The 27,315-nt window shown below is 41.9% G+C and overlaps 2 protein-coding genes across 2 annotated transcripts; one reads left to right on the top strand and one right to left on the bottom strand.

Moving 5' to 3' along the window:
• Positions 1–601: 601 nt before the first annotated feature.
• Positions 602–19,206, bottom strand: LOC115369580 (BICD family-like cargo adapter 1). Its single transcript, XM_030066198.1, has 10 exons — positions 18,801–19,206; positions 16,614–16,829; positions 11,921–12,040; positions 11,024–11,170; positions 10,079–10,261; positions 6,730–6,894; positions 5,345–5,422; positions 3,916–4,028; positions 3,450–3,570; positions 602–2,231 (listed from the first exon to the last, which is right to left on the bottom strand). Exons 1-10 carry the CDS (start codon positions 19,044–19,046, stop codon positions 1,995–1,997), a joined length of 1,626 nt encoding a protein of 541 aa, XP_029922058.1. The 5' UTR covers positions 19,047–19,206; the 3' UTR covers positions 602–1,994.
• Positions 19,207–23,671: 4,465 nt separating this feature from the next.
• On the top strand, positions 23,672–26,541 carry LOC115370784 (protein FAM98A). Its single transcript, XM_030067952.1, has 8 exons — positions 23,672–23,819; positions 24,035–24,141; positions 24,247–24,366; positions 24,824–25,089; positions 25,193–25,273; positions 25,366–25,482; positions 25,722–25,868; positions 25,960–26,541. Exons 1-8 carry the CDS (start codon positions 23,770–23,772, stop codon positions 26,125–26,127), a joined length of 1,056 nt encoding a protein of 351 aa, XP_029923812.1. The 5' UTR covers positions 23,672–23,769; the 3' UTR covers positions 26,128–26,541.
• Positions 26,542–27,315: the final 774 nt, after the last annotated feature.

The following is a 27,315-nucleotide window of genomic DNA, read 5'->3' as shown; positions in this document are numbered from 1 at the left end:
CGGTGCTACCGTACTTGTTTTACACCTAGTTTTGCACAGCTCCCATCATATATCAGCTGTGATTTGCAATGAAAAAGGCATGTGGACTCCTAGAAATTATTTGTAATTAACGAAACACATCTTTTTTTTTTTTTTTTTTTTTTTTTACAACAGAAATGTGAACGGTAGCTACTTAGTGCAGATATCAAACTGAAACATCTAGTGATGAGGTGATCTGAGGAAATATTGTCAGATGCTGGCTGTTTGCCTGTAGCCGTGTCCTCATCATGGTGACGGTTTGCATTCTGATCCCAGCTGGTTCAACCTGCTCAGCCAGAAGTTGAGCTTTAAACAGCCAGGTACTGAATATTAACTTCATCAACTTCATCATCAAATATATGTGTTATTTTCATTTTGTGCTAAGGCCTGGTGATTAGAGAAAAGCAAAAAAAGGTACTTTTTAATGAGATTTCAATGGTGATTTTCAAGAAATCTGCAGTAATCTCGACAAATATGTTTGCACTTTGTGATTATGGGGTCTTCTGTATTGACAGGGAACAAGATTGCAATTTTCAAATCTGACTGCAGCACCTCAAAATGCAGGAAAAAAAAATCAAGGGGATTGAATGTTTGCTTTTATTAAGGTACTGTTCAGTCAGTGTACCTGCAAAATTTGTCATAATGAAGTTGGACAGTTGAGGTTCAATGGTGTGTTTTGCTAGTGTACAACATATTTTTGATCTTTCCAGTTAAAAGACATTCTCAGTTTTCCAGTTGTGAGGCCCTGATGGAAACCTCCTCACATGACAATGTAATAAGAAAAAAATAATCAACGCTTTCATGCATCTCATCAGTAAGAGTGAGCAATTATTACTGTCAAGCAACATTTTTGGCAGACGTTCTGCCTTATTGGTCGGGCTCATGGTTTGTCCAGATGTGTTGTCAAATGAAAAGAGCAGCAAATGAGGAAAACAGGCTTCACATTACAAACATTGTGTAGCTACAGTACATGTTGTACATAGCAGAGTGAGTGTTGTCCATGTTCTCTCGACTTCTGTTCTTTTCAGTTTAGCACAATAAAAATAAATATTGCACCCTTTCTCCTTGTGACTTAGAGTTGCCAGTCAACATAAAACACCATTTTCTTTATGAACAACCATCTGATAATAATGAAAACTGTAAAAATGAAAAAACCTGACTGGATTATTTCACAATTTATGATCCAGCAACCATTCCACATTAAATTAGTGTGTTAAGCAGCTTCAACACTGAGTTATACAGCCATGCTCTGCAAACATATAGCACTCCTATGAATGTTTTGGAGAGCTTATTTGATTTTTACTAAAAAAAAAAAAAAAAAAAGAAAAAGAAAAAAAAGAAAAAATGATTTCTCAGCATACATAATGACATATTTCTTCTTACACACTCAACATTGTGTTACATGTTTAATTTCTGGGCAAAACAGACAGTAAAATAGATTTTATCTAACCTCTTACACCCACCTTTGTACAAAACATTCAGCATGCTAACAGATGAAACTTGTATTTCCCGTCCATCTATTAAAACTGTTTTCCTTTCTCTTTGATTGGTGAAGTTAAATAATCTGAACAAATATCTCTGCCTTCTCACAGCTGTGATCTACAACTATTATACATATATAGTCTTAGACGTAAAGGGATTCACAATAATACAAATACAAAAGAGGCAGAATATTTACAGTCTCAGGCATAGCTTTCCATGTTAGTGTTTCAGGTTGTCACATGTCTGATTTCTGGAAGGCTCCGCCGCAGTGAAATGTAGGTAAGTAAGTGCCTGTCTTTGTCCGGAGTGGCTCTGATGTTCCCCTCAATACTGAATTAAACCTGGACTCCCTGTGGCAAACTCAGCTTTGTCCTGACTCCTGGTTCTTCTTCGGTCCACACAGCAGCCGAGTAGCTCAGGAGCGCCACCTCTGCCCACTCTCGTCCACGTCCAGCTCTGTGCTCCAGTCCCCTACACAGAAACACTGCCTCCAGTTATTTGCCATGCTGCGCCCCTTTGCCCCGTCGCAGCCACTCCCTCCAGGGTGACTGGGCCTTGTCCTGGTTGGTCTCTGAGGTCCAGCTGGAGGAGGAGGACTGCCGTGTCCAGCTGCTGGAGGTCGTGGTGGGTCTGCGGAAGAAGGACATGCCGTTGGAGACGGGCTTCTTCTGGAGCTGCTCCGACTGCTGCTGGGTCTTCAGCTGCTGGTTGATGATGATCTGGATGTCATCCTGAGTAGAAGAAGGGAGGAAGAGGGTGTGAGCAGGTGGAAGTTAGATGAACAGGGACCCAGAGTCTTTGTGATGTCTCCAGCATTGTATTTGTTTATTTAACATTTCTGTGACTTACAATTCTAATTCACTGTATGTAATTTACTGACAGCATTGTTTTATGTCTAATTTTTTGCATGTCAGTGAAATTCACTAACTTTCCAGTCTTAAAGCAGCTAAAAGTGCTCATTTTAATAAAAAATCCTAATCTCCAACATATACTTAACATACTGCATGCTAAAGTGTGGACTGTTAAGGTTTTTTTTTTCCCCCAATCAGAGTCACAGAGATGATTTTAGTGCCAGTTCTCATGTTACATATTGAGTAAGGTGACCAACAGGCCAAATATGGAATTTGGCATGTGGCATTTAAAGTATTTCACGGTTTTCACCATCAGCCCTCTCCACCCCCCACAAAAATGAATAACAACAAAAATTAAACGTATAAAAAATGGGTGCTGCTAACCATTTGAGAGGGTCACCTCTTGTACTTAGAACTGGCTGGACACATAAAGGCCAGTAAAGCAGTCACAACAAATTAGATGAACCAGCCAAAACAAAATCCCCTGTGTTTGAAATATGTGGGAAGACCTTACTGACTGATGGAAAATCACTTTGAATTTCTCAAATGAGTTTCAAACCAGAGAAAGAATCCAATCGCTTTCACCCGGCCCATGGGTTTTCTCTGTGTATTTTGCTTTTTGTTCATATTATCCGGCTGCATCATCTTCATCCAACCACTAGAGGTCAGCCCCCTCAGCAGATGGTTTAACTTGGCTCAGTGATTTAGCAGCAGAAGGACACCTGCCCTCCAAACTGTCTGTCTGTCCCTGACTCCCGCTGCGGACATTAAACTGAGACGCATCCATCTCCTGTCTTGTCACTCTGTAATCAAGGCTGGAGATGCTGCGCCTTGAAAAGTGTCTTTTTTTTCCCCTTTGACTGATGTGTCAGGATGCGATAGGAAGCGAAGTTTCAATGTCCCCGTGAGGATGTCTTGATAAAAGTTTTGATAAAGCGAGAGATGAGCTGACAGAAACTCAGCAACAATAATGTTTTGAGAGAGTGAAACAGAGCGACGACATGAGAGATAGCAAAGGGACTGCAGGCGGTAAAATGAGGGATGAGACGGACCGGATGGGACAGACATAAATGCTGGACGGGGATAAAGAGACCCCACCTGCCAGGCTTCCAGTTCCTGTGACAGCTCCAGTTTGCGTTGGATGGCTTCCAGCAGCTGGTTGTTCAGAGACATCATGTCGTTTTTACTTCTCACCAGCTCCACCTCCATCAGGTTTTTCCTACCGAGGGAAAATTTAACATTTTCAATCACATTCACATCACAGTAACACAAGAACAGCCTTGGGTATCTGAAAACAAATTTATATTGCAATGCCTACTCTCTCCAGACAGTGCTTTCTATTTCTAGTAATGCACTAAAAATTTGACCATGGTGACAAGAGTAGCTTTCTCTCTTTCTCTTAACCCATCATAGAGGAGTTCAGTTTGTTTTTCTGAATATTAAAAACCCCAATCCTCCTAAATTATCTCCTGAATTATCCCAGACTGTGTGGCTGCCGTTTTCAGTGGTAATTGCTATTTTTAGCATTAACATTATGAATACTGGGAAATGACGAGCTACTCACTTGGCTATGGCTTCATCTCGGTCTCTGATGGCCTGCTGGATGACTTCAGCCTGATCCTGTCGGCTCTCCAGCTTCTGCCTCAGCTCAGCGTTCTGCTCCTGCAGCCGCATGTTCTGGTGAAGGAGATCAGTCGAGTGGTCACGCCATGGCTTCAGTTAATTGTGTTTACCCCTTGAACTCTCATTTTCCCCCTTAAATTTACCCTTAAATACACTCAAGTTACATGTTATAAGACAGTGTCACCTACATGTTCTGTATCCACTGGTTGCAGAGGTTCACTGACATGACATCACACTTATCGTGAGTGAAATATCCAAACCCAAGATGCTGTTCTTTTATGGCTGCACCATCACATCAAACAGAAAATACTGAGACATGTTGTGCGTCATTTTATACACGCGTCTTTACAATTCAGAAGGACATATTTGGTGTCCTTGGAAACCATGGGATCTCCATTAAAATTTTAAATAATGTGGGTTTGAACAAAACTCAGCCACACAGTGACAGAGTTGAAGAGATTCATCTTATAAATCGCAACTCAGCTATTTAAAGATGAGCAGCTAGAGTGAATTCATTCCAAATGACGACTTGATTTATTATACATATAAGTGACAAGTTGCAATTGTGCTGATAATGAGTTACGAGCTATAGCATAATACAACACAGCCTGTTATAGTATTACACTGCAAAGAAATAATGCATCTTAGTGAGTCATTTAGTCTCATATTCAATGTTAAAATTTTGCTCATTTTATCCCACTCACTTCCAGTGCAGTTTCATTTGTCTCTTTTTGTGGAGATAAGTGTAAGTATGTCAAAACAACGCAGACTAAGACGGATCAGCCTGGTAACAGGATTATAAAACTTGATCGAAGAAAATTGTTAAAACAAGTTGAGTAGCACTGGAATGAAATGGGACAATCTCATCGCCCGTCAGGATTTTAAGACAGAGATGTCAAACAAACTATCATGTATTTTCTAAACTTTATAACAGTTTTAAAACAGGTTATACTTGAAATTTTGACCACTGCAATGATGAATTAATTATTTAATTCATATGAAGATATATCATGGTGAATATAACTTTTTAAAACACAAAGCTGTGGGTGCTTTGTATTGATAGTGTCATAATGTTGGACAAAGTTAAAAAAAAGAAAAAGAAAAAAAAAGTAAAAAAACAGCCTTTATTATGTCAAAAAATTAAGCTGGATGGAATGGAAAGAGCAACAAACTTGGAAAAAAACACTCTTTCAGCAAATAACTCAGAATGGTCAGATGGCAGAGGACAAGAATCTGTATGTCAAGCAGACAGATTAAGAGAGATTACTGTGATGGCACCAAGGTCAGCACTACCAACCAAACCCACTAATAATGCGATGCCATGGACGCCGCCCCTGCCTGAGAGACGTGTTCATTCATCACAGCGTTACCTGATCTCTCAGCTCCTGCGCTGCGCTCAGATTCCCACACGGATCGCCCGTCCTGTCAACAAAAGCCCGATTCAGCTCCTAGGATACAGACGTTAACAAAAAGATCGGGTATCAGTCGCGCATTTCACAAAGATTTACACCAAAAGGAGTTCCTGTGGTGTTGGCCTATTTGTATGGAGCTCCAGGGCACACGGGGGAAGGTGGGGAGATTTAGTTACAGTGATAAACTTAAGTTACAGATCTAAAAGGTCTACAAATGCCATGAGCCACGACTGGTGGCCTAGTACGCAGACATGCACACAACGGAGGCTTGGCAAAACACATGAGCTATCCTCTACAAGGATTCACTGGCGTCGTTAGGATGAAAAATATTTGAGAAGGAAGTCCACTTTGACGAGTTGGTGTATCCTGTAACGCTACTGAGCAATCAGGATCTTGTGTTTGCAGTTAGAAAAACACTTTCTTATTAATTTAAGTAAAATGAGGGAAGCTCTCGTCTCCTTTCCTGCCATCACTGTAAATAGTTTGGCTAATCAGCCTGTTGCAACCTCTCACAAAAATTCATGAAGCCACCAGGGAAACATAATACTCTTAAAATTATGTTTTTGTTTTTGTTTGTTTTGTTGTCTTGAGAAGGACACACATTTGTGCTAAAATTACTGTTATCAACATTTTGAAAAGTAATTCAAACATCTATTGTATCAAAGAAAAGGCACAGATTTGTTATTGATCCTTTTTAAAAGTGTACAGTTCAACACACACTAGTGTCACTCGGTGTAGGTACAGTCAGTAATGATGACAGCAGGCCCCTAAATTATTTTCTTTTACTTCACTGCAGTTATAGGACCCATGTTGAGTTTAGCTTTGTATATCATTAGAGTAAGATAAAACAATTGCTCATGTTGTGCAAGACAAATTCCCTTTGGGTCACTAAAGGTGTCATTCTTTTACTAGTTTTTCATGTTCAATTTGTTTTTGACATTAATCAGTTGCTTTTAAAAGGGTTTCATGAACCCATGAAGCCGGATAATGCTCTCAACACACTGAGGACCATTCAGTCTTTCAACTGAAATGAAAGCATCACTTTTACTAAAACTGACATTAAAAGGTTTTCACATTTCAGCAGTGACATATGCTTATTCCAAATGTTGTAGTATCTCAATTAAGAGCCATTTTCAGACCTTGAAAGCTGCTGGAACTGAGAAGTGAATTGGAAGTGAAAATAATACCTACTCTCATTCCTTGAAAAAAAAAAAAAAACAGTTCACAAGCAATTCGAGCTACAAAGAAAAACACAAGCCAGTTACAAGCTACACTACTTTTACTTTTGCCACTTTGAAAAAGCAGTGTCATGTAAACAAGGTGAGCATTTTTCTAGTGCTCACCTGACGGCAGCAGGTCTGAGCCAAGTTTTGGGCGACTCCCTTCAGCTGCTGCATCATGGCCTGCAGATCCTCGTGTGGATCCAGGACCTCCGACCTCCCTGGGCCGTTCAGTTCTTGGGTCAGTGGGAGCAATAACTGCAGGATGGACCACACGTCTTGTGTCATCTAAGTAGAACAAGAGTTGGCACAGTTGCTGAATGTTAATTATTACCTTGAAAGCAGTTCAGGGTGCGCTATAATTTATTAACCAAGCTATCTTAATTCTTGACCAAGGTTGGGCAGGTTAAACCGTTCCGTTAATTTCAAGAAATAATAAACACAGCTTGGAGGCTTGTGCTGAATATTTGCCCAAAGACAGGGTTTCACTTGTTTCCTGAGGAAAGGGTGTAGATGAAAATAGGTTAAAGATATCCAAAAGGAGGTAGGCCACCTTTTCTCCTGAAGGTGACACATTTTCTCTTGTTACGCACCACTTCTTGAGTTACATCATATATTTACACAAGGCATGGCGCACACACTACCTCATCGCTCTATTTAACTTCCTTGAGTCAAATCACACCATAATATTGATCTAATGATAGTTTCAGTGGAGTGTGATGAAGTTAATCTTCATGTGAGAACAGTTATTGTATCATATGACTGCATGTGCACGTGCAAATGTGAGCTGATAGTTCTGAAACAAGGAAACATTCCTACAGTGCTGCTGCGACAAACAGGAAATGTAGTGAGTGACTCATGGGTGCAGTAATACATCATATTTTCCTGTTGGAACAAAACAATAACAGTAGACAGCCAGAAAGTGTGAGAATTAATACACTCTTGTCTTTTTGTTAACGCTCGGTTCATTGTCAGGGTTATTCCTTGCTCTCCGAGGCACAATTCAAAGTTCTGTCCTGTGTCACCGCTGCGCCTTTTAACTACCGCTCCTTCGTGGTTTATTCGCTGTGAAAAGCAGCACGTTCTCACTTTCACTGTTGAGAAGTTTGTGCTTGCGTCAAACAGCGATCACACTGTCACAGAGAACTTGCACAGAGTGTTCTTTCATCACGTTCCACTCTTCAGACACTCACCGGCTGTGCTTATAGATCAGGCATCGGTGAGAGATCACACTGTATGCTTGTTTCAGGAAACAGTCTATTCAATATTCTCATTTCCATTAGTCAAAAAGAAACACTGGTTTCCCCTGGTGTGCATGTGAGTCATTGTGGGCAGGACTAAAATAGAGTGTGCCTAAAACTAATACTTGCCAACCACAGAAAGGAGATAAGTTAGTGCACTCAGACCCACACAAGGGAACTCTCAGTATCAGTTCAATATCTAGTCAAACTGCCTCAAAATCCAGGCTGGGTGAGCTTCATATGGAGCATACTGTATTGTTTGGGTAATCTAAGAGTTTTCTCCCCGTGGGCATGGATTTACCTTCATTTTGCACCATTACTGCACAACATATACCATGGCTTTATAAGAGAGTTCTCTATGTGAGGGCTTTCACATCAAACCCCTGACCTTCTAATGCGCACTATTGCCTTGATATTAAAGCTGCTTCTTTGCTTACAAAGACAGTTTTAAACCAACTTCTTTCCAACTTTCAGATCTTTTTTTTTTTTTTTTTTTTTTACTGAGATTTGCTTTGTACAGTCACTGGTGGCATAACAGGCTATAGAAATACAGCACAAAAGTATAAAGATATTGTAAGGACAGGACAGGGACAACAGCACGGTCAAACAAAACACAACATTAATTAAAGGCAGACTGTTTGGTTTCAAATGGGAGGGCACCCCACTTTCTTTTATTCTCAGAAGAAGAGAACTTAGAAATGCCTCAAGGAGTTCAAGACGACTCTTTTACCCCATCATCATGTTATAATTGGCCTTACAGGTCAACGTCTTTTGTATTATCCAATGTATCTCAGAACTCAATATTTCCTGTATTATCCAATGTATCATATAATTCAGGACAGCTTGATCGCTTGGAGCTGGCTCCGCATAACAGAGAACAGATAAACCAGGAGCCAGATGTACCTTCTCTAGCTTGTTAGTTAGGTCTGTGGCATTAGATACATGCCCAGTCAACATTCACACACTGTCATAACACATTCTAGAAACAAGGCGTGGACAGTGGTTGGCCTGTCCATGTCCGGCAAACTGGTCAATTATACTCAGTTGCGTGTAAGCGTCCAACATCTGTACGGAGCAGGCCCAACCTAAGAAGATAAATGTGTATTATTTCCTAATATCGGGGCTCATTCTGACTGAGATCCTGTGACAGCTCTGTCACTCTGAACCCAGCGCTGCCTTACTTTATATGTGACCAAATAAATATTTCATCTGAGAGCGGAAGATTGACTCCGGTTTGTTCTTGGGCTTTCAACAAAAGAATCGGGGGCTAACAATAACCCAAAATATGACATCATTTCACTCCATAATTTATGTTTTTGTGTACATTTGACATCAAAACATAAGATTCATGACACATTTTAAAAGCATTTAGTGATTTATTCTATGGGTTATTGTTCTTGGGATGAACCTGAGGGGGTTTTATCCTTCCTCTGCCTCATCCTTAACATTAGTAAACAAAGTGGTGTGCCCTCCCATTTGAAACTGCATGGTCTGCCTTAATATGAACACTCACATAATATAATGGGGCTGGAAGCACTAATCAAGATCCATTGCTGAACAGTCCTACAGATATGGGAAGTAATGTTTTGTCTAAGGATGATGGGAGTTTCTGCAACTGATAGGAGCAATTCAAACATCCCAGCTGTGAACTATTACTCATCCATCGAGAGTACAAGTTATACCTCCTGTGTCATAAGACCTCTAAAACTTGTTTTGCTAGTGAAAGGTATGAGGATAATTTACATGTATCGAGTTTGCCAAAGAATAATTATTTTTTTGGCAGCCTTGCATGTAAATCTTGTCATTCATAAAAGCCAAGGTGATTAAGAAACATATACAAACTGGCATGTGCTTTCCCAGAGTTCGCCTCTGCTTTCCTATCGGGTATTTATCTTCAGTATCTGATCCAACAAATATTTCATGCAGAATCGTGTCCTCCACATCTGAGCAGGACATCCTTGGCTCCCGTTTATCCTTTCACCACACCCAAAACCTGCTCCTTGTATCTTGTCCAATGAACCGCTATGTCCCACATGGGCCTGACAGCACAACACCGGCTGAAACAGATGATGCCCATGAACCCTGATGCTTTACCAACATATTGTATTTTTTTCGTCTTTAAACTCATTGAAAAGGGACTTCAGCTGTGCAGGAAAAGTGGTAAAACAAAGTATGGAAAAGGTCTGGCTGTGCAAGCCATAGCAGCCCTGGTGCCGCTGCTGTTTTAGTACCTGCTCTCTGCTGAGTGTCAGACCCACAGTGTCCAGGCTGCACTCCAGCTCAGACAGCAGGGAGGCGTCTCTGTGGCTCGTGGCGTCCTGGAGCGACACCTCCTCCTGCAGCTCCTCCACCTGGGCTTGCAGCTGCTGCGAGCGGCTGCGTGCTGCTTCCACCTCTCGCCACGCCTCGGCAAGCTAAACACACAAACACATGAATGCATTCCCATGCAAATAGACGTAAAGGAGTTGCCACACAGACACAAATCTGGGTTTAGTGATTTCTACAATTCAAAAATGATTACACCTTTCGAGATGATCTGATCCCTCTAGACAAACAAGATTATATACAATAGAGTACAACTGTAATAAACAGAGATGGATGGAAACACGTTTAAGTGCAGCTGACCCAGGTCATGCATCAGCTGTCAAAACATGGAGAAACTGCAAAAACTTCCACAACCACTCAGTGAGAAAGAAATCCTGACATGCCAGATTCCAGCCTCTAGTCCAACATGAAACTCCACTAACTGAACACGAGTGGAATCCAGAGTTGCGAGTGACGGTTACAATGACAGGGATGAGGTGATTGTTTAGCAATGCTTTCCACAATCCCACCGAAACCCAGGCGGCCAGACAGGGAGTAGGAAATGCCTTTGTTATTGAGCCTCTTTCATTCATACAGCCACCCCCGTTGTGCAGTTTTGTGTTGCTTGTGACTGCAATGCACAATAATTGGTGTGTATTCGTTCTGAAGCAAGAGATGAGTGAAGCTCTTCGTCTGAATGAGCGTGCCGGCCTGGATCTGTGTGTGCCTGTTTTTGCATGTGTGTGTCTTTTCTGTACGCATGCATGTTTGCCTTTTGTGTATGCAATCATGTTAGCTTTTTTTTGTTTATGTGTGTGTGCTGTGTGTGTGTGTGTGTGTGTGTGTGTGTGTGTGTGTGTGTGTGCATGTACCTGCTGGCTGTGCTGCTGGTTGAGTTGGTCCTGCAGAGCCAGGCGTGTGTGTAAGGAGGCCAGGCTCTCCCTCAGTTCAGCGTTTTCCTGACACACACTGTCCAAGCGCTGCTCCAGGGCCTGCTCCTTCTGGGTGAGACGCACCACCTGGACAGAAACACACACCATAGATCATCAAATTCACTCATATAAACTGTAAAATGGATAAAAAGTTATTTCTGGTAAATTGACTGCTTTGCCCTTCTCTTACAAATCAGCAGCTTTTTCCTTGTAGCACACCCTCCCTCAATTGTGCATGTCCCGCGTGGGCAGGACAGAAGGCGAAGGCTAGCTAATGTATATACAAGACAACAAAACATTAATCCTTCAATTCTGTTGACTGTGATTCAGGGGAAAAATGCTGACAAGCTGTGGGTATTTTTTTCTGACTACATCACTCCGTGGCAAAAAGAGAAACCTCAGCCAAGTTTTGGTGCTGACACAGCACAAAATCCAAGTGACTGGAACGACTGAAGTCTGTTCAGGCGAGAATAACGAATAAGTAGCTACACATGCAGCAATTCTGACATCACATATAAAGTTATCAAGGCTGTATGAAGGCCGTGCATGAAGAGCGTGTCCTTTTTGTTCTGTCCTTGTGGGAGCACATGGTTCTTATAAGGCTTGAAACGTTTTAACATATCTCACTTCAAAAAGCCTTGGGGAAGGGTTGGGCTCAGTCATTTAGTGTTAAGGGTTAATTGTCAGTGCATTACATATAGTGGAAAAGTATGTTAACACCAATGTGTGCATGAATTTTAAAGGACGGTTGGAGGCACTATACATTTCATGAGAGGACAAGATAATCCAGAAAATAACTGTGTGCTTGCATGTGTGTGGGGGGGGTGAGATAGTTACCTGCTCCCTCATGGCACTGATGAGCTCCTCATCCTGCTGCCTGTTCTGGCTTCCTTTTTGTCTAAGCTCCTGTTTCAGAGCCTGCAGCTCACTGGACATGGCCCTCTCCACCTCCATCGCCTGTCCAGACACACAAACCGGAGACAACACACATGAGATTCATAAGAGGAACAGGAAAATCCTCAGGTAGAGGCATGCGGCTTTTGTCTTTCCAGGAAAGCTCTCCTTGTGTGTCTACCTTATATTTATATAAGTAGAGTATGGGAAAGGGTTACAGAGGGATATCAACACAGAAAAAACACAAGCAGAAATCAAACAACAGGAATCATACAAGGGTATTAGTCAACGAACCAAGAAACAAAGCCACACAGTTTTGCCTGAAGCATTAGGCTTAAGAGCGAAGAGGCCAAATTCCTGAAAACTAAAAATAACAGTGAATACACTGTGAGATCTCTCAAGGATGAAGTCTAGAAAACTAAGCATAGAGACAAGATGAGAAGAAATGTAATATGGCACCAGGATGAAAGGTGGGTATTAAATGCCCAGAACCAAATATCTTTGGGCTACTGGTTCCTTTTGCTGAAAGCTATACAGCCAATGGAAAAACAGAGGCTGCTTACTGTGCTACCTATTGAGGAAATGCTATTTGCTCCAGTGAATTTTGAAACAGAGGAACAAGCATCATGCCTTCATGGGAACACTGCAACATCGTGAGGATGGTGAACTGGCTAGTTAGTGACTTATTTGTCATTCATTTGTTCTTTGTAACATAAATGCAGGACTATGCGGGGTGCTACTGGTTCTGTAGCCCCAATGGATGAAGCATCCCGTCCCCGTCTCACTCCCCATCCCCCCTGTCCCAGGCCGGGACCCTTGGTTCCCCTTACTCAGCAGTCTGGTGGGCCCCTGTCAGCTCCCATCACAGCCACATAATACAAGATGAAAGGGCCGCAGCTACAGCAGATGGAACAGAGGGCTTCTTGGTCTTGGCAGTGACATCATCATGCCACATTAGACAACACTGTGGTAGGGAGCAAAGCTGGATGTCAGGAGGGTAAGTACTGGGGAGAATTTGTTTATGGAAGCACAGGGAGAAAGTGAGGGAGGTGCATGTGCTAAAATGAGGAGGAAGTTTATGTGTGTGTGTGGGACTGAGAGTTAAGCAAGCATAACTGGACAAACACAAAACAAGGACAGTGTTAAAGAGGCACGGTTGCATCCATCAGCCATCATTAAGCCCACCTCCATCTCATCGGCTCGAGCCCTATCCACAACAGACGCAGCCACCCACTGGGAATCACCAGAATCAGGAGTGGAAGGAGGACGCGCCACACAAAGCTGGCATGGCATCCCTTCACATGGCCCCCAAGCCTTGGACGTTCCCCAGGCTTAACAGTGAGGCATCTAACAGCTGACTACCCCAGCCACTGCGGAGGCCCTCAGGGAGTGCACAGAAGCTGTGACAAAACACGGTATTCCTTTGGGAAGATGTGACGCTGGGGGTTTACGGAACAAGATCAAAGGAGACAATGAAAGATTTATATCTCTCTGAAACATATATTGTCTTTTCCTTTTTGTCTGTGAGCTGCGTGACACTCTCAGAGAGAGCAAAGGTCGCAAGGCTTCCCTCATTTTGGGCGTCTCCTTTTACAGTAATGGAAATCAGTGAGGGACGGGACAGGCGTCACCGTCACAGGAGCTCATTAACAGGCTGGGATCCACAAGTCAAGGGAGGTGATCGAGTAACACCGAATCAAAAGCAGGAGCTCAAGCTCTGTTTGTTTTTCACCTGTTAACCACATCCAGAACAAATGTAATCATGCTCTAGTTTGTTTACACATGGACATTTCCACTGACAACCACGTTATGCTGAAAGTGTCACTGCAATTAACATTTTGTTGGCACACTCTGATTCAGCATTGAATATTGTTAAACTTATCATAGCTGAAGTAAACATGGGTCATGATGGTGACACTGTAAGTGGCTTATGCTCACCTGTCAATGTATACTTAATCTAGCTTGAAACAAGTCCAAAACAATCTCCTGCATTTACTAACTGGGCTGTGCTGCTGATTCCCTTTTCGTCTAAAGTTTCTTCTAAAACTGTAAATGACCTTGCCAAATAAATTAGCTGCTGATCTAAGTGCATGCTGGGAACTATAAAACAAACAAACCCAATGTTATGAACATTGCTAGCTTATCAGCCGTACTCCCTTTCCCGGTAAGCATTCCTTCTCTGGTAGACTTGTTAAACAAAGTGATGGATCTGACACAAAACAAAGTGGTTAATGCTACCCTTGCTGCACAATTGTTGCTATGATTCCATTATTCATAACTTAGTCACGACAGAACTGACACCGTCATACAAATCCAGATGCTCAAACACCTAATTTCCTCTAACTCATCTACTGTTTGAGCAATGGCCAATGCAAACCCATGTAATTGTCTGGTACACACAAACATTGTTTTTACACAGCTGTTTCCTTTACAGCACCAGAATGGAGACACACAGAAATTCTGCGGTTGGGAGGTGCATTTACTCAAAAAACAAATCTTTTCCTTTTCCACAGAAGAGCACCGTGCTGTTGCTGGTAAATGTAACAGATCCTCCTTCTCATCTTTCTGTGGTGAAGAACGGAGTCACTCCTCCAGATTCCTGCTTTTACTCCGGTTACACTCTCAGTTACGATATAGTTTAATAAACATTTCAGGCCCTGGTACAGCACAGCTACCATGATAAATCCACTCCAGTACATCCAAACTACAGGACTTTTTTGTATGAGTTCATCATGTGAGACTTGTTTTCTGTGTCCTTTAATAGAGACTAATGATTGCAAAACCTGTATAATGGCATAATAAATTGATGCAAGGGGAACCTGCAAGTAATATTTCTAACTCACAGACACAAATCCTTGCCAGAAACAATACCAAAGACTCCCTAAGACTCACAAAGCAGAACTCTCTGGCTCTGACACACACAGACACACACACACACACACACACAATACACTCACCGTACCAGGCAGCGGTGCGCAGCTTGCAAGATTTGCACTACCATTTACCACATCTGGTATAGTTGTCAGAGATGGAGCTTAGAAGCACCGTCTCCATTCTTCTCTGTCTCAGCAGCAGGTTCACTTACACCGTGTTCTTTGATTTTCACAGCTACACAGAGTCCAGAGTCACTTACTAATGCCAGCCTGCCAAATAAAACAACTTTTCCACTTCCTCCTCTTCCAAGATCCCAGAAAGAGAGATAGCACCTATTATCTTAATTGACTTTTTCCTGGACTTCTGAGGAGACCGCCACATCCGTGTTACACAGTGCTGCTTCAGCCGGGCCACAGGGGTGGAACAACATCCGCAGTTCCTTATCCTGAAGACCACGACTCACAGGACGGTGTGTTTTCTGGCTTCATTTTTAAGTTTGCAAGCTCACTTTTTGGTGCTCAGTTTGAACATTTACAGCAACACAAGCCACTGAACTGCAAGCGGTCAGTCATGTGATACATGTTACGTCATAACAATAATGTTTAGCAAAACAATCTCCTCCTCTGCAGGTTGTTAAAGTACTTGTGAGCTACTCAAGGTTGTCTAGACGCACAAGCCAATCAGCTCCTCCAGGTTAGTTGTGATAACAGACCATAAATGATGTCACTGCTGCGCTTGGGATCGAGCTGTTAAAATCACAGCATGCCCAAGTTTCAATAATGTACTAAGAATTAAAAAAAAAAAAAAACATTTAAATGGAACAAATATAAACAGTGATTTTAATCAGCTGTATCTTTAGCAATGTGTTTCTCCATCAGATGTCATACAGGTTAAGCCTGCCTAACTTCTCAGCACTTTATTAGAGGTTTACTTCAATTCACTAAACTAAAATAGATGATAAACTTAATTTTTTAACACTAAATGGACTGACAAGACCTTCTCAACTGAGTAAAGGGAAAACTAATTTTTCCACAGCCTATGCCTTCTCTACTTTTGTCCCTCTGTTCTAGATCTAAATGAAAATGAAGTCGTGGCACAGTTTCTCACTCCCCCTCTTGTTTACATATAGTTTCCATCCTGTCCCAGACTAGGACTGGATCATTTGCCTGAGGCTGGCAAACTCCAGATTTGTATCATAAACACTAAGTGGCCAGCTCCACCTCTATCTCTCTGCTCAGTGGGAAAGTCTTGGGTTAATGTTTTTATCAGCAGTTTATTACTATATATTTGGTCACTAAGCACTGCTCCAGCCTATACAAAGCCTCTGGCCTTGCTTTAGAATAAATTAGGCTGAGTCAGACTGATGGTGAGGTTTGCATGGAACATTGAGTTTCAGTGGACGGATTAGGTAACAGCCTATCTTATCAAGTTTGACTCAGGCCTTCAGCACTGGGGCCACAGCTTGAGCGTTTGTTTCACTAAGGCTCAGTTACCTGGTGTACTTAGGGGATTTCCTTTGCATTGAGTGCAGTTCATCTGCAATTCATTTGATGTGGACAAAATAACACATTCATCTTGGCTCCATTCCACAGTCAAATGTCCCCACAACAACTGGGTATGTTACACTATAAATAAGACTCTACACCACTTTTGGGGGTGAAATATCCCTTCTCAACACTTCTCACATTCAACAGTCAAATCAAATTACAGCCCACTATCTGTTTTCTTTGCTTTGTCTCCAGTTTCACTGACAGGGACTCACAGTGCTGAGCTGCTCTCGGAGCCGCTGCGTGTGTTCGCTGTGCTCCTGCTGGGCTCGGCTCTTGTCCCTCTCCGCCTCGCTGAGGGCCTGGGTGAGCCGCTCCACCTGGGCGCTCAGCTCCCTCACATCCCTCTCCAAGTCCCCCACCTGGCTCTCCCACTGGGACTGGCAGCCCTCCAGCTTCAGCCGCAGCTCATGCCTGCCCTGCTCCAGCTCCTGCACAGGGGTGAAAAGATTAGGGTCCCAACATGAAGGTCCCAACAGGTGACAGTGGGAGTTTCAGTGAGAGGCAATGAAGATCATAATAGTCAACATTTCACAGAAGAACCAAGTACCAAGCCACAGCCGCAGTTAAGTCAACATGTGTATAATGTGGGATCATGAAGAGGGTTTCGTTTCAAAATGCTATACAAACATCTTGGAAAGATTTAGATTCTCAAAAGAATTAATTATTTTAAAAGAAAACGTGTTAAGATGACCCAAGACCACCATATTAACCTATAAGGTGCTTCATGTTTATGTAAGCAGTCATCTTTTTTAAATGGTGAAGCTCCTCTGTTTGAAACTATGACTCAAATAAATCTGTCTCTGTTGGCAAAACGGTGACACAGTAATAACAGATAGATTGCTCTGGAAGGAAATTGAGTGACACAAATATCGCGCATGCCCTCTCTAGCCTCATTTGGTGCTGTTATGGATCAAGGTTAATGGGTGACAGATAGTGGGGGTCTCAGTGGGGTATCTGAGGTTGCACGGTGTCTCGTCCCTACTCTTCTAAAGACAAATGAAGACCAAATCATTTAGCAATGATCATATGGTTGTTTGAATTCCATACAAGTGATCATATAGCCATCCATGCATCCATCGACAGGAGGTTCCTAGATAGACATGCTTTGCTACATAATTAGACCCCAACGCCCAACACCCAGCTTAGTGTGACCTGTGTTTTTATTTCACACCTGACAAGATTTAAGATTTAGGATGGGATGTAAAGTGAACATCAGCTTTGACCCTGAGAAAAGTAATAAGGCCATTATTTAGTCTGTCATACCCTCTCAAGTGTGTGATACTGTTTAATAGGCAGTAGTTTCACTACACACACACACACACACACGTACATCTCACTTATTTCACCTGCCACCTCTTGCTTCAGTAAAGTTAGATTGGATTTATATGAGACTGAAGGATCTCTTGGATTTTTAGAGAATCTCTAGCATTTGGTTTCAAGGGCCTCTGTGTCCCAAGTGTGTAAATCTGTGTGATTCTCACTCCATACTGTCTGGGTAAATCAAATGCTGACCTTATCGGTCCCAGTGGCAGGAGCATGTTAAAGTTTTATTCTGTTGATGTTTGTGACCAAAATTTCAGTGTGAGAGCAAGAGATGTGTTTGAAGGCGCTGGGATAATACAATGATCTTTCCAAAAAAACAAAGAATGAGTACATTGTGTGCACAGAGGCATATACTGAAGCACCTATTCAGCTTATGGAGAGAGTCATCAGGTCAGTTTGGCATTAATGAGACAGCAGCCTCAGGCTATGTTGACCAGGAGTGGCTCCTATTCCACAGAGCGGGATCAGAAAAATAGCCAGATAACTATTGCAACTGCAACAATGTATCTTTTATTATAGCTATATATCTTTAAATTCTGTTCCTTATTATCAGTCATCAACATGGATGACCTAATCCTCTTAATCTCTAATCTGTCCTTCAACATTCAAGTGTTGTATAACTCCTTCAAATGACTGTCACCAGAATATAACAAGATCTTTTTCACGGTTATCTGGCCAATTTTCTGATCCTGCTTTGTGGAATACCCGCCTGGAGTCCACTTCTCTGTTTGTTCACGCTGTGAGTGACAGCTGTAATATAAATTGCCCTTTTAAAAGATATTTTTCTTAATCCTGATGCCTGATAATGGCAGAAAACGGTAACAGAATGCGTCATTATTTAGCATTTTAATTTACACAAGCCTGAGATCGAAAAAAGATAGCGTTTCTTCAATAATCTATGCATGTAATCTGTTAGGATCGGAGTTGTGTTCACTACTTAAATACTAGCGGAAAGTGTCCACGACGATTTGTAAAACATCATGCTTTAACTGATACAGATTTCACGATCCTATATTGTTATTTGCGCGCATTTGGCGGAGAAAACACGCGTGTGTGAAAGAGGAGCGTCGTCTTACCTCCAGCTTGTCCGCGTATTGTTCATGAAGTTTTTCACTCTGCTCTTTCAACTGACGGTTTTCCAGGAGCAATGCGTTTCCCAGCTGGGCTGCCAAAATAACCTCTTCCTCCTTTTGTTTCAAAGCAGCCAAAAGTTCATTGGGGTCTTGATAGTCTGTTATTTCCTCCGCTCCGTAGTCGAAGTAGAAGTCGTCCTCCAGTTCCATTTTCTTCGACTTGAAGCCCCATTCATCCAGTCGATCCATAACTTAGTGACAAATAACAACAAGACTTTTTCGAGTTAAGTGGTGGAATAAACGATGAGGCTGTGTCAGACGCATTTTAGGAGCTATCCATCCATACCAACACCTCAGCTCCTGCTCCCACCTCACCACCCAGTGTGGATGTGAATGAACCTGTCAAGGTTTGGGCCGGCCTCTCTGCCATACCAGTGAAAGTAGGCTGGTCCTTTTTATTGTCACCAGCAGATGACAGCCTGTCCTCAAGGGGAGCTGGCTTCACCAGACCTGAGAGTCGCCGAGCAACAGTTTCCCTCCCAGTGCAAAACAACCTGAAGTAACACCTGTCTTGGAAAAAGCCTCAAGGACTTGCAGCTTCATCATAGAAACTGAAAACTGTTAAATGATTGTCGTGAAGAAAATGACACCGCCGCCAGTTTGATGTCACTGCTGTCTCCTGACTCCTCATCTGTGTCTTTCTGTCTAACTGCTGCAAAAGAGGCTACACATTACCAATTTGAGACTATACTCATGTCTCAAAATATACAGCAAATGTATTTGTTTATGCAAATGTGCATTCATTAACAATAGATTTTAGACACAGAAAATACATTTTCTTCCTACGCACTGACCTGTTTTGTATATACTTGCAGATAAATTCAGGTAAACTGCAAACATCTCCATCTTTAACAAGTCAGTTATTTTCATACTGAGTGTGAAAAGTGTAAAATAAAATCTGCCACATCTGCTTGTTCCAATGCTAATCAACTTGTTTCCAGAATTTTCTTGAATCAAGCCTCATTTTCTTGATAGCAGTGGGCTCCTCTGCTTTATTCTGCTTTGTTTCAACATATATTATACTTATATACTTATATATACTTATACTTCCCAGAAAAAAATCCTGCAACAAGTGAAATTGCAATGGAAAGAAATGTTTTTCCCAACTCCTATTAAGGAAAACAAGATTTTAAGACTCAATACAAAACTAATGACTGTGCTAAGGTAGATAGATGGATAGATAGATAGATAGATAGATAGATAGATAGATAGATAGATAGATAGATATGTCTCTTTCCCTTTGACCCTGCAGGATGTCTCCGTCTCATTCTCTCTCACACAGCAAGTGCTCAACAAGTGCGCCCTGTGTGATCATGGCCCCAGACCAGTGGGTCATCAATGGGGATGTGTCTGGCCCATTGTCTGGGCGCTCGCCAGAGGTCAAAGGTCGGGCCCCACAAGGTTTCCAGGGAACAGGGGTCAGTGGCAGAGAATAAAAGACAAAGCATCCTGACGCATGGCAAGGCTTTTGTTTTGAGGGGAGCCACAGCTTCTGTACATATGGCAACAGGGAACAAGAAAATGCAGAAACACTGTACATCAAGGCTCGGCACGCCCACAGCCATTGTGTCCATTGTCTCTGTTCAGTTTATAGGCCGCTGATTAAAAGGCTTATGCCGAAAGTGTGACGAGATGCCTTACGTACCCCTCTGCAGTGAAGTCATCAGGGCCTCATGGGGCAAATAGTGCACACGCGCAAGAGGAGGGGAGACCATTTTCCAAAGAGAAACAGGGCTTCAGGCACAAAAACACATTTAGATATACGCTGCGGTAATAAATTCCTGCCTAGAAATGTGAGTATGACGTGTAGAGTCCTGTAATGTAATTTGCAGGGAAAAGGACGAGAATGTGGAAATCAAGTTTCCTTCATTTTTATTCAGCTCCGCATTGTGATCAGTTTAACACATCCTTTATCCCAACAGACCTTAACTGGACATTTAAATATCTACAGGTTTCACATAATATTCAGTCAGGATACCACAGCTACTAGGAAATACCAATCTCATCAACAAAAGTCCTTGCATTTTATTTCTTTAATTTTTATTTACAACCTACATGGGGTGAATTCTTCTGCAGTGAGGTAAAGGAGCCAGCTGGACTGAGAGGCCACCAAACAGCAATGATGCACTTTGGAACAGACTTGACAGGTGCCTAAAACTTTACCGGAGGATTTCAACACCATTCTTCCATCAGGGATAACATCACTTAGTGTTTTGGGAATGGTGGTGGAAAAGTTAAGGTGAGTGAGACAAACATGGGTACACAGCTCAGTCCGTCAAGAGACCAGTCACATGAATATACTTGGAAAACATTTTAACCTTTAACATGGTCACATACACTGATATATATAAATTATGCAATTATCAAAAATACTAATAAAGGAAGTCAGTTGCAGTCAGGGATTAAAGATGCAGTGAGACTTTTATGGTCCAGCCGCACAAAATGATCATAATATAGTAAATCTGCATAGGTTTGATATGTCTGCTGAGCAATATTAGTATCTGACAGGTGCTGTGATTTCTTGCCTGCCTGCCTGACTCTCGCATTGGAACAAAAACTCCCTGCTGGAATTTCAAGACACTCCCAATCTGCTCTCCACATCCAATCCCCAATCATTTTCTGCATGTTTTTAGGAACAAGCGATCTGGCATGGGAAGATATTTCATCCTAAAGCCAAAAAAAATCCTCAAAATAAAAAATAGTACTCTTCTTTTTTGTAATAATATTATATATTAAGACATAAAGTTACGCTACATGTTCAGGACATCAATGCAAGCAGGACAGGTGTAAGTTACATGAAAGTGCTTTCCTGAGTGCATATTTGTTAATATTGGTTCATGGCATGATAATCGTCACCACTGAGGTCATAGTTTTCCCACTTTTATTTATTTACCAGCACTGCCATTTTACTCCTGCTTGACATTTACCTTCACCACTATGGATGTGAGTACATGTACTGTTACACCATGCTAAGAAAACTCACCCCAACCCCTTTCTACAGCTTGTATGCCCATGTGTCTCTCTTGGTAACACTATTACAAAAGCAAATAGTGACACCTACTGGAGACAATTGTAAAATACACTATTTTTCACTTAAACAATTTATGTAAAGCCCTAGCCATTACTTCCCCTAGTTGTGCACAACTTGGGGAACCCTCCACAAAACCCTGTTATAATCTAACAATTTCAAAGCCAGTTGCATAAAGTTCAATTTGTAAACCTTAAAAATGAAGTGCCGGAGAGGAGAATTTTGGTCCCTGATTTTGGCACACAATAAGCTGCTGAGTACAAGTTTGTCCTGTAATTCATTATTGAGACACACCTTTTTGATGAGATTGAGAGGGCAGTGAGACTCTGAGAGAGATTTTAGACCTAATGCAAAAAGGTTGTCAGTATACTTTGTTGTTAGTCAGAACAAGAGTGGGGAGTGAGTAGAGCATCTCTACAAAATATACAGCTGCTTGGCACTAATGAGATTTGTCTTTTACTCTGGATGTGTAGCTTAAATGCCAGCTGCAGAATTAAACCTCAAGAGGTTAAATCTATGACAAGCTCAGGCCCAGAGAATCTGTGGTGTATCATTCAAAACATCTCAGCGATGCAGGTGGAAATAGGAAAAACGCCTTTATGGATTAGCAGAGTGAAGTTACTGCCGTAATACTGTGTTAATCTCCAGGGGTAATGCTGATACACATCCTGCCAAGACTGTTTTCACAGACTGCTGGGAACACAATGAAACAAATGTAACAAGTTTTGGGTGGATTGGTGGTGCAAAGACAGAAAAAAATAGGATTACATCAATTACAGCACAGCCCCACAGTTCCAGTTTCTTCCATTCCCCCTGGTTATTCCCTCTTGCAAGGTATAGACAAGTCAGAGCAACTTCCATTATGGTGCATAGGCCAGAACTATTTTGATCAGCATTTTTCAGACTCAGTGTTTATACTCACAAATAACTCCAAAGAGCCTGATGCAGGGTGTGCAGGTACAACAGTATATAGGCTATCCCAGTGAGTGAGTCGTATACTAAGAAAAAGGTATCAGACTATTTATTGGCATACCACAGAGGTACTGGTGATAATATTGGCCCTGCAGTAGGTAGGAGAGAGCAAAATAAATAACACTGTTATTGCATCTGAGAGTGTTTCAGCACTACCAGCTACAAGATCTAGTAGATCATTGTGTAGAACAGATATCATCAATGAAATATTCCCTATGATGTACAAGATGGATCAGGACATTCATTTGCCATACTGATTGTGCATATGCCCGCACAATCAGTATGGCAGGAGCATCGGGATTTTAATGAAATGTGAAGGCATCTATAGGCTATAATATAGAAAGACATGTTGGTGCTGGGAGCATGGTGGGATGGCAATGAAAGAATAGAGAAAATTTTACCACTAGTCTGAGAACAGGTCATACAGATCTCAACCACATTGTAGAACATAGCCAAGCACGGAACTGGAAAATGCACACACTGTAGCCCACCAGAAACAAATAAACATGTATAATTCACTGAGGAAAATACAGTACCAAAAGAAATCGGTCTTCGCTCACTAAGGATGGAAAAACACTGTGACTTTTCATGGTCAGGTCTTCTGAAGAAAGCAGCAGGTAAGGTGCACTGTGACATCATTAAGTTTTTAAAGGAAACTGGTCAATCAAAAATAATCTAGAGGGGTCATTCTCATTCTTAAATCTCTTGAGGAATCGCTCCTTTCACACTGCACTCCGGTTGGTGGCGCTAATGCACCTCTAAACTGGTTCGCCAAACACTAAAACACACTAAAGAAGAAGAAGAAGTTCGTAAATACAAGTGAAACTACACAGTACTTCCGCTTTTAGCCAGAGCCGTGCAGGCTGTGGGTAACAATTATTATAAAAGGTCGAAACAGTCATAACAGCCATAATGACAGCGGAGAGAAGTGCGGGGACAGTTTCCGCTATAAAGGCTTTGGGGTCGGTAGCCGCTTTGTGTTTTGTAGCGTTAATCCACTGAAGCTCAAATTATTGTTAGCTTTGTTGTTAGCATTACGCCGAGTGGGTTTATGTTGTTTGTATCCCGGTAAAATGCACGTCATGGTGCAGTATATTACAGTAAACCGAGATGTATTGGTGTCCCAGCGTATTCTGATATTTATGGGGTTTTATATTAATATGTCTTCCTCACGCAGGTACCCAAACAGCTCATGTATCAGTAGATGTACCTGTGACGAGCTGCCGTGTCCGCTGCTCACCTGGCTGGCTACAGAGCTGTGTGCTGCCTGTCCGGACCTACCAGGTGCTCTGTTTGCCTGTCACACACGTTCATTTATCAGACCTGCCTCCGGGTAGATCTCTCCATGCAGTGGCCGCCGCACTGACGTTGCTCCTTGTGTCATGTCAGACAGGAGAGGTGAACTCCTGCTGGTCGGAGAGCTGAGAGATCTCCTGGCCAAGATGCTCTCTCCCCTCACTGAGCTGACCTCAGATGTGCTGGGGCCGCCCCTCCTCAACAAAGTCACTGGTGAGAAATAATACAGGAGTAGGAGTCAGGTGGGTGCCATTTATAGAGTTATTTGTTGAAGGTAATACATTGGAATAAGAGCATTGAGTCTCACATGCAGCACAAGGAAAAAACAAAGCAGGTCAACGAAATGGTCATATTAAATTAGAGGAACATATGAAATGTCCTGCTACAGAAAATACAGTGTTATGACTGTACTCACATTTTGAGTTACAAGCCTGCAAATATGTGTGCAACTTGAAGTGTCTCAGGTTTCAAACATGTAGGCTAAAGTTACATTGCAGTAACAGCACTGAGTTAAAGAGTGAGGTAATGAGTATCGCTTTTAAATTTTGGGGATTGTCTTGGTACCCACATATCGGTTCTTGTGACAGCACTACTGTGCACGCCAAATTTCCTGCAGGTTCCTTGTTTAACCGAAGAGGATTTTCAGTCAAATTTGTGTTTGATCTTTCAGAATTCCTTGTGTCAGAATTGCAAGCAGCACACATACTCAAGTATAAGGAATTGCATCCTGAGGATAAAACCGTAAGAGAGGAGTCTGAAAAAGAGCAAAGAGTGGACGATCACAGCCATGACCAGACTGAATTTTTCCAGGAATATGAAGGTGGCGATGTTTCCGACACAAACAGAAAGACGGCAGAGACACAGGTGGAGTTTACATCGTTGCTTCAGGCCCTTGATCTCAGTGCCTCCTCTCAGTTTCCAGATGTGCTGCATGAGGTGAGACCAACATGAGAGCAGGACAAGCCGTAACTGAGATTAAAAATAGAGAAGCACTGAAAGAATGATTTTTTTTTTTTTTTTTTTTTTTTTTTAAATGCAGGTGGAGTCAAGACTTGCTTGTCTGCCAAGTGGAGATATGACCGAGCCACTTCTAAACACCAGTCTGAGCTCAGAGCAGTGGGTATGCTGCCACAGATTACTTCTTCTAGTTTGTCATATATCTTATGCCAACCCTAAAATGTATCTCAAACTGTTTCTTTATCCATTTCTCAGGGGAAAGTCGAAAAGATAAATCAGCTTCTGTCAGAGGACTATCAGTGTCGGCGACAAATGATAATCAAACGCTTTCAAGTTACACTTGAATCCTTTGCATGGGGAGATAAAGAAAAGGTATGCATGTTACAAAAGAGTTTGTCTATTAAAACTGACTCATATTCTTTACAAAATGTTTAATTTGGTGAGGCAAATTGGCAATTGTTTCATCTAGTTTCCTGTTCTCTCTATAATTAGGTTTTCTTAAATTACTTCTGTCCAGGAACCAAATGAGAAATAGTTAAACTTTGCCTGTGCTTTGTTCTAAATTCAAAGTAAGGTCTGTTTTTAATGAGGTATTTTCATGATTATTACAGGAGCACCGTGAGACACTTGCCTCAGTGCCTCCTCTCGCATCCCTCGCCTCCTCCACCCAGGTGTCCCTGTCACTCCTGCTCGCTGCGAGGAAGGATCAGTCCAACATCCTGCCTGTCAGACCTGGACCGAGCACTGCAGTTTACAAGGTATGGCCAAGATGCAGTCGTGCCTGTCTTTGGTTCTCGGTGAAGACGCCTCCGGCTCACAGTGAGGATTTTTCTGTTTTGGTCCCACTAGGTGTTGATGGGCAGCGTGCCAGACAGAGGAGGACGTCCCGGGGAAATCGAGCCCCCCATGCCGTTGTGGGAAGGCCGAAGAGAGCAGGGGAAGCGATCAGGGCGAGGAGGTGGACGTCATCAGCGACAGAAATTTTCAGGAAAAAAGAAGAAGGGGAAGAAAGAATAATGTCTTTCTCTCTGGCTTTAGTGATTAATAGGGAAAGAACTGATTTTTCTATGGTGTCTGCTTTTTGTTTTTGTTATTTTTAATTCCCCATTAGAAACTAAACAGGGACGAGGTATCAAATACCACAAAAGCTATAGCTTTAAAGTTGTGATTTTTTTTTTTAATGTGTAATTCTTAACCAGCACAATAGCATGTATAGTACGATAACACAATACTCAAGTAAATACTTGAACATACTTATTTCTCAAATTAATGTGCAGTCACTGCTTTTCAGTCTGTTTTCCAATATTTTTGTTTACATAAATAGAACATAAAATATTTATTTTGTGACAGATATTCTCATTTTGTGATTATGTACATCTGCCGATGGGTTTATACACTATTCTTGATTGAATAAAGCTACTCAGAGTGGACTTATTTATTGATTGATTTATTTGGGCTATATTTGTCATCTGTGATTAACAAATTAACCAATTACAATTAACCTACAAATGCTTTTGTGTCATGTGTTTTTTGTATAGCCTACAAGTAGCATTTTTATTTATGTCTTTCAGATAACTGAAAATGAAAAGAGGTTGATTTTGCAGACATATGATCGATCATAACAGTCTTCATCCTGAAAGTAAACAAACCCCGCTCTGTATCCAGAGGGGTATTGCACAAAAGTAGGATTAAGACATCCGGGATAAGTGAGTGAGCCTAGCTCAACCAATCCGAAACAAGAGCGTCCAGGCTCAATTGGTTGCACAAAGACCAAATCAGGATGATCAGACACGGATTAATCAAGCAGCTGAAACCTATCCTGGATAAGTGCGCGCACGCGGCTTCCTCAGATAGACCCCGCCATCGATCACAGATTCACCGATTCACCATGGCAGCGAGAGCAGCGTATTTCTCCCCCTCTGAGGCAGAAATCCTTATGGAGGCTTACGAGGAGCTGAAGGATCAAATCAAAAAGAAGGACAACGCGGCCACTGCTATAAACAACGAGAGAAAGCATGGCAAACTATTGCAGACCGCCTGAATGCGTAAGTAGTGCGCAAACACTCACTGTTCCGCTGAAACCATCACAATTACAATCCAAACAGTTAATTAACATCTACGAAAACGTAGTTGTACTCTGATTATTAATCAGTTGAAATTGTAAGTGAAATTGACTGCAGATGTGGGTGAAATTGTGTAAATGTA

This window comes from Myripristis murdjan, chromosome 13 (genome assembly GCF_902150065.1).
Source record: "Myripristis murdjan chromosome 13, fMyrMur1.1, whole genome shotgun sequence".
Classification (NCBI taxonomy): Eukaryota; Metazoa; Chordata; class Actinopteri; order Holocentriformes; family Holocentridae; genus Myripristis; species Myripristis murdjan.
Note: the sequence above shows the minus strand (reverse complement) of the source record. Positions and strands in the feature narration are given on the sequence as shown.

Coding starts and splice junctions, on each gene's coding strand:
- LOC115369580 (XM_030066198.1), bottom strand. CDS start 19,046: ATGGATCGACTGGATGAATGGGGCTTCAAGTCGAAGAAAATGGAACTG. Junction 12,041..16,613: donor TCCGAGAGCAGCTCAGCACT/GTGAGTCCCTGT, acceptor GTGTCTGGACAG/GCGATGGAGGTGGAGAGGGC. Junction 6,895..10,078: donor TGACACTCAGCAGAGAGCAG/GTACTAAAACAG, acceptor TGTTCTACTTAG/ATGACACAAGACGTGTGGTC.
- LOC115370784 (XM_030067952.1), top strand. CDS start 23,770: ATGACAGCGGAGAGAAGTGCGGGGACAGTTTCCGCTATAAAGGCTTTG. Junction 24,367..24,823: donor CCTCCTCAACAAAGTCACTG/GTGAGAAATAAT, acceptor TTGATCTTTCAG/AATTCCTTGTGTCAGAATTG. Junction 25,274..25,365: donor GTCTGAGCTCAGAGCAGTGG/GTATGCTGCCAC, acceptor TCCATTTCTCAG/GGGAAAGTCGAAAAGATAAA.